The following is a 13,500-nucleotide window of genomic DNA, read 5'->3' as shown; positions in this document are numbered from 1 at the left end:
TCACAAATGACTAACAGACACATGAAAAAGTGTTCACTATCATTAGCCATCAGGGAGATTCAAATCAAAACCACACTGAGATACCAACCTTACAGCGGTTAGAATGGCCAAAATTAACAAGACAGAAAACAAGTGTTGGAGAGGATGGGAAGAAAGGGGAACCCTCTTACACTGTTTGTGGGAATGCGAGTTGGTGCAGCCATTTTGGAGAACAGTGTGGAGATTCCTCAAGAAATTAAAAGTAGAGCTTCCCTATGACCCTGCCATTGCACTACTGGGTATTTACCCCAAAGATACAGATGTAGTGAAAAGAAGGGCCATCTGTACCCCAATGTTCCTAGCAGCAATGGCCACGGGCCAAACTGTGGAAAGAACCAAGATGCCCTTCAGCAGACAAATAGATAAGGAAGATGTGGTCCATATACACTATGGAGTATGATGCCTCCATCAGAAAGGACGAATACCCACCTTTTGTAGCAACATGGACGGGACTGGAAGAGATTCTGCTGAGTGAAATAAGTCAAGCAGAGAGAGTCAGTTATCATAACATATGGTTTCACTTACTTGTGGAGCATAAGTTATAACACGGAGGACATTGGGAGATGGAAAAAAGTGAGATGGGAGAAATCAGAGGGGGAGACAAACCACGAGAGACTGTGGACTCTGAGAAACAAACTGAGGGTTTTGGAGGGGTGGGGTGGGGGGGTAGGATGAGCCTGGTGCTGGGTATTATGGAGGGCATGTATTGCATGGACCACTGGGTGTGGTGCATAAAAAATGAATTTTGGAAGACTGAAAAAAAAAATTAAATTAAAAAAAAAATTGACTGGGGCATCCGGGTGGCTCAGTCAGTTAAGTGTATGACTCTTAATTTTGGCTCAGGTCATGCTCTCTGCTTAAGATTCTCTCTCGCCCTCTCCCCCTGCTTGTGCTTACTCCCTCACTCTCTAGAGTGCACAAGAAAAAAAAAGCCTAAAGACTTGAATACACATTTTTCCCAATTAGACATACAAATAGCCAAGAGGTATATGAAAGATGTACAATATCACCGGTCATCAAGAAAATGCAAATCAAAACCACAATGAGGTATTATCTCACACCTGTTAGGATGGCTATTACCAAAACAAAACAAAAACAAAACAAACAAAAAACAAAACACAAGGACAAATGTGTTGAGGAGGGTGTAGAGAAACTGGGACTATTGTACGCTGTCAGCTGGAATTCAAAATTGTATGGCTGCTATGGAAAGCAGTATGGTAGTCCCTCAGAAACTTGAAAAGAGAGCTACCATATAATCCAGGAATCGAAAAGAATTGAAATTAGGTTCTCAGAAGGGATGGTGCACTCCTGTGTTCATGGTAGTACTATTCACAATAGCCAAGATATGAAAAGGACTCAAACATCCACTGACGGAAGAACAGATTTTTTTAAAAAAATATGATATGTAAATACATAAATATAAATATATATATGCATGAGTGTGAGTATATTATATATATATACACACACAGTGGAAAATATTTAGCCTTTAACAATGAAGGAAATCACACAATACGTGACAACACGGATGGACCTTGATGGTATTACACTAAGTTAAATAAGGCTGACATTGAAGATCAAATACTGTAGGACACCAATTGCATGAGGTATCAAAGAAGAAAATAATAGAACGGTGGTTGCCAGGGGCTGAGGACAGTGGACAATGGGGAGCTCCCAATCAACATACATAAAATTTCATTTATGCAAAACAAAAAAAAATTCTAGAAATGTGCTGTGCAACATCATTTCCATAGATAACAATCATATATCGTACACCTAACAATCTGTTAAAAGGTTAGGATTCATGTTAAATGTTCTTCCCACCAAGAAGAACAAAAGAACAAAGGGAGAGTTTCAGAAATGTAGAAAATGGGAGTAAATATGAAAGATTACATTTAAGTCCCTTAAATGTACATTACCATTTAAAGCACAAATTACACCAGTGTCTCATGGAGTTGTACATACCTCGTAAGTGTTATTCACATGACAATAAAGGAGAGACAATAAAAAGCCCTACATGATATCATCGAGGTTTCTACATTTTGTAATATTACTCCAGGTAAGCAAGGTGTCAAAGTTTAGAGATGTATTTTGTAATTCCCAGAGCAAGAAGTTAAAAATAAACACACACACACACACACACACACACACACACACACACACACACAACAGAGGACAACAGCTGAGGGACAAACAAAAAATTATAGACTTAAATCCAACTATAACTATTATTATATTAAATGTTAACAATTTAAATGTTCCAAGAAGGAAAAGACTATATCAGAGTGGATAAAAAAAAACAAGACCAAAATATGTACTACCTACAAGACATTCTAATATAAGTAATTCCAATATAAAGACACAGGTAAGTTGGAAGTACACAAAACAAGAAAACCCAGGTAAGCAGTAAGTATCAGAATGGCAGAATGGCCATCTAAGTATCACTTAAAATAAACTTCAAGACTTGGTATTAGCAGAGGGAAGAATTTTGTACTGATTAATACAGAAAGATACATCTAAATGTGTACGGGTCTAATTAGAAAGTGTCCAAATATAGGATGCAAAAATTGACAGAATTAAAGGGAAAAATTTTGAATTCCACAATTATCTTAAAAGGTCCTAAAACCCCTCGCTGAACCTAGCCACTGCCTCCTGCCACAACTCTTCTCCAACCCATTCCTTCCAGATCTATTTACGCACACATGTTTTCTTCTTGCCAGTGAGCTAACTCCTCTTTTCTGCTCCCAAATCTTTGCATACAATGTTCTCTCTGCTTCGAACAATTCCAATTCCTTCTTGGGTGACTCCCACTGTCACTCCAAATGTCCCTTCCTCAGAGATGCTTTCCCTGTTGATGACATGTTTTCAGAGCCCATCTGTGGTTGCACATTTTTATCTTTCCTTCTCTCTCTCTCTCTCTTTTTTAAATTTGAGGGACATCTGGGGTGTCTGGGTGGCTCAGTCATTAAGCATCTGCCTTTGGCTCAGGTCATGATCCCAGAGTCCTGGGTTCAAGTCCCACATCGGGCTCCCTGCTTGGGCAGAAGTCTGCTTTCCCTCTCCCACTCCTCCTGCTAGTGTTCCTGCTTTGTCTTTCTCTCTGTCAAATAAATTTAAAAAATCTTAAATAGATAGGTAGATGATTGATAGATAGATTTGAGGGACATCGGAGCTGCCGTGAAAAAAGAGCTAGGGACAGAAACAAGTACAGAATGAGAACAGCTCACACGATAGAACAGAAGACACAAAGGTATTCCTAGAATTTTTTTTTATTTTTTTATTTTTTAAAGATTTTATTTATTCATTTGACAGAGAGAGGGATCACAAGTAGACAGAGTGCCAGGCAGAGAGAGAGGGGGAAGCAGGCTCCCTGCTGAGCAGAGAGCCCAATATGGGCCCAAGACCCTGAGATCACAACCTGAGCCGAAGGCAGAGGCTTTAACCCACTAAGCCACCCAGGTGCTCCTAGAATTTTTTTAGATAGAGAAGGTGGTAGTGATAAAGGAAGAAAAGTTGGCTCATATTAGTCAGATGACTTAATCTCCATGTGTCAGTGAGTTAGGAAGCTGGTAGTGAGCAAGGGAAGGGAGCTGGGGTGATAAATAGCCTGAATATTTTACTGTGCTGAGCTTCTGCTACAAAGAGTCCGTCCATCCGTCCATCCATCCATTCATTCCACAGCATGAAATACCATCAAGAACATATAAAACTTCTATTAAAGCTACATGGGGGGGCGCCTGGGTGGCTCAGTGGGTTAAGCCTCTGCCTTCGGCTCAGGTCATGATCTCAGGGGCCTGGGATCGAGTCCTGCATTGGGCTCTCTGCTCAGCAGGGAGCCTGCTTCTCCTCATCTCTCTCTCTGTCTGTCTCTCTGCCTATTTGTGATCTCTCTCTCTCTGTCAAATAAATAAATAAAATCTTTAAAAAAAAATAAAAAAATAAAGCTACATGGGTTGCTGGGCTGCCCCTTTCTGTAGATGAAAATAGGTAGAAACCCAGTCCTTTAGGGATCAGTACACTCACTAGTTTCATGTATCAGAATTACAATTTCTGGTGTGCCCTTGTGTGATTTGGAGTAGGAGAGGAGGGACAGAGTATTAAAAGCATGTTTATATCATGTCATGCTCAATGAGTCTGGCACATTTGAATCTAGCTATGATACTGTTGAAAAGTTTGGGAAGAATCTGTAGGAAGTAGGAAGGACTTCCACCAAGGTATACCAGAGACCGGCATTCACACAGCACACTGCCTTGTTTGTATCAGTCACGTGGAAACATACAGACGATCAGCAACTGAAAACCATACAAAAAATTATCTGCACTGTGCACTAAAAAATAAACTGTAACTGCTTCTATGGTTTTGGGTTCGCCTTAAGTTCACTCAAGTACGTATTGTTCAATATCAACTGAGAAGAGAAAGCCCAAGCTTCTTGTCAACCCACTGGACAGATACTCAAAAGATTCAAAATAACCTAAGAAAAGGCAAGATTTCTCCAGCAACAAGGGGCTCTTGAGGTAGTAATCTCCAAAATTACATCAACGCAAAGGAAACAAAAATGCTCAGTTTGCCCTATGACCGAACATTACTATTTTAATTCAAAACCATTATTTGAAAAATCACACATAATCTAATGAAATATTTCTGGACTGGTAATGGTTAACTATTTATACAATAATTCTGAATCTTTGAAGAAATATTTCTGAAATCACCACATTTACATTGATCTTTTTAAAAAATACATCAAATATGGTGATATAAACAATTTTCACTCCCTCAATTATAAAATCACAACAAGAACAAAAACAGCTTACTCTTTAATTAGTAATTATTATGAATATTATATACAAACCAGTATGCTAAACATGGAAAATAAAATTCCTACTAATAAGGAGTTTATTGTTCAGTTGAAAGATAAGACGTATGCATACATAATCTTATATAAAGCACAGAAGAGGCAAGTGTCCAAGGAAAGGACACCAGGAAGCATGACAAGATTTCAAAGATGTCCTAAATATAAAGGACATCATTGCAACAACTGGCAACACTTGACTGGGATCTGAGGATTAGATGATATTAATATTATCAAAGCCAATTCCCTAATGTTGATGGTTACATTGTGGTTAAAGGTATGCTTCTTTGTAGGTAATATGCACCAAAGTGTTCAGGGATAATGGGGCCTAATGCTGGTAATGTATTTGCAAAGGATGAAAAAAAAAAAAAGTTCTTTGTACCACACCTGCAACTTGCAACTTTATTGCATCTTTGAGATTGTCTCAAAAGCCAAAATGAATTTTAAGATGGTGATTGTGAGTAAAGTAGTATCATTCTGAGTCTTACAACTAAAAAGTAATCTCCATTAATTCTTGTTTGCTTGTAGACACACAAGTATTTATTCTGCTTTACTTGGCAGAACCCTGAGACCCTTGAGGAAAATGTTCGGTTTTACTGTAATTTACATGGCACACAACTTTTGTCGCCCTTTTGTAACCTGCTAAATGTAAAGAATATGGTTGACACTTTGAAAACGGTAATGAGGGTTTAAAATGTTCATATTTTGAGAACTGTGGGTCATTAAGAAAACCACAAATTTAACCAGTTCCATAATTCTCATTCAACTTTCACAAGTATGATGATAAGAAATTAGACAGAGGGGTGCCTCGGTGGCTCAGGGGGTTAAGCCTCTGCCTTCGGATCAGGTCATGATCTCGGGGTCCTGGGATCAAGCCCCGCATCAGGCTCTCTGCTCAGAAGGGAGCCTGCTTCCTCCTCTCTCTCTGCCTGCCTCTCTGCCTACTTGTGATCTCTTTCTCTGTCAAATAAATAAATAAAATCTTAAAAAAAGAGAGAGAGAGAAATTAGACACAAATTCTGGGTAGCTATCTAGTTTATTCAGAGCTAGAAATTTGTATTTCATGAAATTAATTTGTTCTAAAAGGATAAAAACTGCCAAATAAAAGACTCTAAATGACCCCAAATTAAGCTTTCCTCATAAATACACTTGTCCCCCATTTCTGTATTTTTTCTGTATATATTTCTGCACATGGATATACCAGATTAAGATATTCATGTCTTCATATAATATACAAAACACATGTATATACACACATATAAACTGTGTATATACATAAGCACTTGTATATATGTACATGTAAGAAAAAGAGTCACCCATATACCAACCCCAGACATCATTATGATGTGTTGAAGAACTTACTTTCCCCGGTATTCCCTCATTTCTTCCACAGGGCTCTCCTGGTTGGGGGAGGGTTGGTTCAAAGATTCAAGAGAAATGAAAACTCTCTGTACCTCTAAATGGATATATTTTAAACACCCACTTCACTGGGACACTACTATACTAATATATTAAATACATATTTATTTTTTCCAGTTTTCCATCATGTACTGACAACTACGTAATCAACCATCAAACCTCTCTCTGTCTCCATTAATGAGTCCGTCTAACTGAACCCCCATGTTCACCATGCTGACCAGGTACGAACTTTACACGTGACCAACAGATTCTATGTGAGGCACCACAAGAAAGATCTTCTCCTACAAAGGTCTAAACTTCATAGGGGAGACCCCATATACATGTGTTTTAAAAGTACCAAGTTCAAGAGTGAGAAGTATACAAGAATACATTGTTGCCAAGGGAGTAGTCAGGGAAGAAAGTCTGTATCCTATTGACTATGTGTTTTCCAGAACCAGAAAGTTCCTTGACTTGGGGCTGAAAAGTCAAGGATCAAGGCCATGCCCCTTAAACAAAGGGAGGCTTAAATACCAGGTACGGCAGAGACAAGAGTAGAAACAAAATGGAAAAAAGAGAGAGAGAGAGAGAGCACGAGAGTTCAAAGACACCAGCTACAAAACAGGGCCACAGTGAGACTTTCTCCTAAATATAATCAGAAGCACTATAAAGGCCCTGATAAGGTAATCACGTTCTCACCATGTGAATTAGTGCTATTCAGTTTAGAGAAACAGAGCCAGAGTGAATTAAACCCCAGCCATACCACATTCGCTGTGTGATTTTTGAACGAGTCCCCTGACCTTACTATGACTCAATTCCTCATATGTAAAATGGAGATAATAACTGAACCTATCTAGAGTTTTCGGGGAGATTAACTGAGTTAGTTAATCAGAGTTAAACTGATAACTCTGATCACACTGTTAGTTAAACAGTGCTCAGCTCAAATTAACCTCTACCTAAGTATTGACTATTATACATCAAAAGAGGGATTGTAAATAACCTCACACACAGCGTGCTCTAAACCACCTTCTTTGAAATTATGAGACCACACATTTGTCCAGTAGGTTTCCTAGAAAGTATTTTACCTAACTTATACTTAAGTAAATTCAGTGTACCTAAATCAATTCTTCTTAAAGGACATTAAGGCAATGAGTCTAGATGTACATACTGGCAAGTATTGCATATGTATTATATACTCACACATAAATTTCCTTCTATTACTCACATTCTCATAGAGAGCTTGAAGGGTCTCCAGATCAACCACAGAATTGTCCAAGTTCACAACAGCTGTGGAAAAAAAAAATACAAAAGAAAATAGATAAAATTGGCATTTAAGCCAGCTATAAAAAGGTGTCTGACCATCTTGAACAACAGTGATCATCTCCAGAATAGTGTTCTACCTTCAACACATTCACTGAACTCTACTACCAAGACTGTGTCCGAGGAATTTCAGCAGGGGTAAAGTGTAAAGCTTTCATCTGTCCCTCAAACACAAAATCCCATGCATATGACCCAGTCAAAGGTCAAAGATAAACTCTGAGTCTATCTATCTTTCAAGGTCCAACTGCATGAATTTGAAAAATTTGCTAAACACTAGAAAAAGGGGCTAATCACTCCCATTACTGCTATATCCCATTTTGTGAGATAAATACTTATACCTGCCAATTCTTAGACTTAGGACAAAGGTTACATTTAATCTCTAAACGAAGGACTTAATATAAAAATGAAAGATGCATTTTCTGTTATAATTCTTTACATGGTTATGATCAAAGGACAATGCATTGACAATGGTATTGAGAGTAACACAGAGGCACCCTTAAAATCCACTTTTTAAGTATAGGCTTCACGCCCAGCGTGGAACTCAACGTGAAGCTCAAACTCACGACTGTGAAATATGCCCAGATCAAGTCGGATGCTCAACTGAGCCTCGCAGGCGCCCCAAATCCATTCCTCTCATACAAACTGCCCACGCTTATATATGGAAAAAATGGGATGAATATTCAAAAACGGGGTACATGTTCTTAAATGCACTTTAAGCCTGAGAAGTATGTTGGATTTTGAAGTATGTTTTATAACTCAGTTTGGGCACAAATTAATCAAAAACATTCTGCATTACCTACATATATATTAGCTGGAAATGATGTGAGTTTGCCCTGTTCCGATTTGTGCCAACTAGCCAATTAAACTCCTCTAGGATCAAAGATTTCTGGGAGAAAAATCACAAAGTAGATAATCACAAATTGGTTAGGTTTATTTTGATAATTGAGGCATTTCACACTGTCTTTTCTCTCAAAGCCTTAAGTACATGAGACATAGTCTAGTTGACTCTGGCAAAATACCAAGAAGGAATTAAATAGGACAAGTGGGAAATTGAAGCATATGACGGATGAGATATCTAACCAACATAATGTAGCATTTCGGTTTGGAGCTGGGAACAGAGCCCAGATTCACCAACAAATATCACAGTAAGCAGAATATGATACTTCCACCCTAATACTACTTTCCCCATTTCCAACAAGTTACATCTCAAATATCAATCTAAGAATTTGATGAAGATTTTCATTCAAATGTTTTCACTCCTTGACCACATAAGGCAAACATACCACAATCTGTTTAATGACTCCAAGCGAAAAACCAACCCAACTAACTTCTGACTATATTTCAGAAATTAATTAAAAGGGATTAATAAATGGATTTTCACTGGAGGTAAAATGCCTATTATGTAACAAAATGCATAAAACCCAAATAAAGACAGCAAATTCATGTGTGGAATTACCCCTTTGGATTTGTACATTGTCTAGGCCTTAAAGAAAATCTTGCAGTGAGCCCAAAGATCTCTGTCTTTGGAATTCATTAGATAATAATCCAGTATTTCTACATTCCTCCAGCAATACAGCAAAAGATTGATGGGAAAAGAAAGAAAGAAATGCAAGTCGTCAACTTAGTGTAAGATTTCATTCTCGGAACAAGGTAAAGACACAAAAAAATCATTTATCCTCAAGTCAAAACTCTTTATAAAAGATACAATTGTCCTCTGATGTTATCCACCGTTTTAAAAACACGTTATTCCTATAGGTGCTCCCCACCTGCAACTTTGTGCGTATACTGCGGTTTCTCATCTGTTTATCTCACACAATGTCAGAAACTAAAGAACATCTTAATAAATGCCACATGGTCCTAATCGCAGGTATACGGTCCTAAGCAAGACCTCAAAAGTTCCTAATCCATGAAACCTCACTTTTTAGTCATCCACACGGAAATCTCCTTGGAAAGAAATAGTGTTACTATTTTTCCACACAATTTTCTCCCACGTGGCTTTACACTTGAGAGACGCTAACACGATTTGATGGGAATCGCAGTTTCGAGAGAACAATATAGTCACGCTTGAGTAGCTGGAAATTAGAAAAGACTAGATACTGGCGGGTGAATGGATGGAATGAGAGGCGTTCTCGATGGGAAATCAAGGCCAAAGAAGTCTTCTGGGAACGGTCAAAGTTACTGAGGTGCTGTATGCACTCAATTTGAAAAGCACGTTTTAGCATTTCAAAGATCGAGACTTAGACTAAAATTCCTATCTTACTAAATATTTAGTGGTGTCTTCTAGTGCTCCCTCCCTTAAAATCTATATATTTCAACTGATAAAATTCTAAAATCAAGGAAATAAAACGATGCATTCACTCAGATACGCAATAATATGTCAAGTGCCTTGTCATTCAGGGACTCTGCGAGCTTACCACCCGGTTAACCGTTACTCAGAAAACACTGACTTGAAACGGGAACTAATTAGATGTGGATGTTCCTAATGACTCAGCCTTGAAAGCCTGCGGACGACTGAATGTACAGAGACCGCTCCAATCCGATGTCTAGGTATGGCCATGCTAAGGAATTCACAGAAATAGAAATAGAAATACACATACATTTTTTAAAGGTGGCAAAAGATTCAAGGAAAAAGCACCTCACAAATTCCTGGAGTCCATGTGCCAAGTTTCAACCTTCTTTGAAAGAAAAATGTTTTGTTTTTTACGATTTTATTTATTTATTTGGCAGAGAGAGACACAGTGAGAAAGGGAACACAAGCAGGGGGAGTGGGAGAGGGAGAAGCAGGCTCCCCACTGAGCGGGGAGCCTGATAGGGGGCTCAATCCCAGGACCCTGGGATCATGACCCGACCCAAAGGCAAATGCTTAACAACTGAGCCACCCAGGTGCCCCAAAGGAAAATAAATACCATTTCTAGAGATTATTTCAAGGTGATAATTTCTCTTTTCCCCCAAAAGGCAATACTATTTTTTATTTTTATTTTTTTATTAATAATTTTTTGTTTGTAAACATATAATGTATTATTAGCCCCAGGGGTACAGGTCTGTGAATCACCAGGTTTACACACTTCACAGCACTCACCATAGCACATACCCGCCCCAATGTCCATAACCCAATGCCCCCCCTCCCCCCCCCCCCCCCCCCCAAGCAACCCTCAGTTTGTTTTATGAGATTAATAAAAGTCTCTTATGGTTTGTCTCCCTCCCGATCCCATCTTGTTTCATTTATTCTTTTCCCCACCCCCCACATTGCATCTCCACTTCCTCATATCAGGGAGATCATATGATAGTTGTTTTTCTCCAACTGACTTATTTTGCTAAGCATGATACCCTCTAGTTCCATCTATGTCATTGCAAATGGCAAGATTTCATTTCTTTTGATGGCTGCGTAGTATTGCATTGTGTATATCTACCACATCTTCTTTATCCATTCATCTGTTGATGGACATCTAGGTTCTTTCCATAGTTTGGCTATTGTGGGCATAAGGCAATACTATTTTTAGGGGATGGTTTACTGATGGAGAAGGAACACAGAACATGGAATCGAACTTAACTGGGTTTCCATTTTTCTTCGCAGCCACATCACTTCAAGTAAGTTACTTGACAAGTTCTAGTTTCTTTAGGGGGACGAGGTGAGGGGAAAAGGAAATCAAAGAAAATACTGGCAAGATTTTGGGTTTCGTAGGGACCAAAGGCAGGAGCAAGTAAACGGATCTAGCATGTGGTTGGTTAATGATATTTCCCTCTTCAAGTTTTCACAACAGTTCAACCCTTCTGGCTCTAAGATGCTTTATTATCTAACTCGAGGTTAAAGTTTCTTTCTTTCTTTTCTTTATTTTTTTTGGGGGGGTCCAATTTGTGTTTTGTGCCCTCATAAACCAAACAGAAAAATTCCACCTGTATCTACGAAGGGGTGTGCTCTCACCTAAACGATGAACTACCACAACTGAATGGCAACCTGGCTTACGACTACAGGGTATCGTTGATCATACTCTTGTCTCCTTTACTTGGCATTTAAACCGTTAGGCATAAGACGCAGATTTCAGAACACAAATAAACCCCAAATTTGGGAGGATACTCAGTGATAAAACTTTCAGATTACTTTTTTCCCTAACATTCAACTGGGTGCTAATGGGATTATACTTCAGATAAGAGACCAACTACTTCACACTCATTTCTTCCTCTCTGCTGTAAGAATTTTGGGAGCAGCCATCATCGCCTGGGACTCCTCACACTTCCTACCCAGACATTCCCCGACAGGTTTACCAAGCAGTTTTCATGGTTTCCCCATAAGATATACATGAATTTGTTACTTTGAATTTAGCCAAGAAACACCTGTTCTATTTTTATGTAGAAGAGTGTAAGGACTAAGAAGATGTTGAGTGGAAATTCTCTTTTGCATGTTAAGAGATCATTAATTTATTTGTAAAGTACACAGACTTTTCAGGATTAGAACATATGGAGGTTTTTAACACTCTCTTTAAACAACCTATAAAGGACCGTGTGTTAATAATCACTCCAGACCAAAATGGATAGCATTTTTGTTTTATTTTTAAGCTTAAACTTTTATAAAATGCCAAGGATGTGATAATTAAGTAAAAGAACATGATACCCTTTCTGGTTTTTCTACCAACAGGCTGTGTACGGTTGATCTAAGCTTCTCTGAGACTTTTATCAAGTGGGATGATGACTTTTGTCTGTAGCATATGTTCATCATGTGGAGAAAATAAGCAACTTTAGAGTAAGAAGGATAATTCAAGAAGCCTTGGAATAATTCATGTAATTAATTTCAAAACATGTATTATCTGTGAACACACTGGTTAGAAACTGGAGACAGGGCTGGCAATGTGTTAGATTAAAATTAGGTTCAGGATTAAACATTTGCTTTCAATAATCAGAAGTTAAGAGCATAAATAGTTCTTTAATTCATGAACTCCGCTGGCACACACTTGCTGATTCCCAGCACATTTCTCGTTAAACCACAATGTTACAGAGTGAAGAGTGAAAGTCTATTTTAGAACGCAAATGATCAATGTAACCTAAGCTACGGAAAATGTATCAAAATGAACTCTGCTAACAGAAAAAAAAAAAAAAAAGGATCTCCTTTTGATTTTAAGATATTGCATTACGTAAAGAGAATTCTAGATCTGAGATGGGAAAGGATTGTATGCTCCACACATGACATTGTACACACCAGTACACAAACAGGTGAGAGTTACAGGCCTGTATCACATTCCCTGCACACTCCCTCTCTGCTGTTAACACTGCCCTCTTCGACACCAGCAATGTGGGACATGGTGCTGATTCTAACTCACCACGACTTTAGATCACACAACAGACTAGAGTGCAACCCGTCTGTCTGAATTCCTGCGTAACAAGAATCCAGTCCTTGCCCTTCTGATCAAAAAAAGGGTATGAAAGGGAAAGGACCATATTTTAAGAGGTTGAGTTAGAGGAAACTCAGGCAAAACAAAAGTTCGCAAAATACTGTTAGCCAAATTCAGAAATGTTTCGTATATTTTGAGTAGCCAGAGGACACAGTTCGCGTTACAGGTGTCATTCAGTAGGATATAATTACTCTTACAGGATGCACTGTTTTAAGCCACAGAACACTGTTAGTGCTTCACTTACTCCACTCTTGTTTTGTTTTGTTGAAGCTGTTCTCTAGGGGGAGACAGCCCTGAGGCAGCTTTTGATGGCTCCTTCCCTCCATCAGCCCTGAACACTTACTTCAGTCCCCGTGGTTTCTTGCCTTAATCCCTCCTTCTCACATGACCTGCTGAAGTGAGGGTAGAGACCCCCCAAAAGTAGAAAACCTCCTGGTGTTTATTACCAAGAATATTAGTTATCCATTTCTGCATGGCAAATTACACTAAAGCTTAGGGCTTAAAATAAATTAT

The 13,500-nt window shown here is 38.6% G+C and overlaps 1 protein-coding gene across 2 annotated transcripts in view; it reads right to left on the bottom strand.

Moving 5' to 3' along the window:
• Positions 1 to 13,500, bottom strand: part of FMN2 (formin 2) — a 373,618-nt gene that overhangs the window by 161,708 nt on the left and 198,410 nt on the right. For both annotated transcript variants that reach the window (XM_059412485.1, XM_059412486.1), the window contains exon 8: positions 7,509 to 7,570. In XM_059412485.1, the coding sequence (XP_059268468.1) occupies positions 7,509 to 7,570 (62 nt within the window). The remainder of the gene's footprint in view (positions 1 to 7,508; positions 7,571 to 13,500) is intronic.

The sequence above is a fragment of the Mustela nigripes genome, chromosome 10 (assembly GCF_022355385.1).
Source record: "Mustela nigripes isolate SB6536 chromosome 10, MUSNIG.SB6536, whole genome shotgun sequence".
Classification (NCBI taxonomy): Eukaryota; Metazoa; Chordata; class Mammalia; order Carnivora; family Mustelidae; genus Mustela; species Mustela nigripes.
The sequence above is the reverse complement of the archived record's forward strand: the minus strand, read 5'-3'. Positions and strand labels throughout refer to the sequence as shown.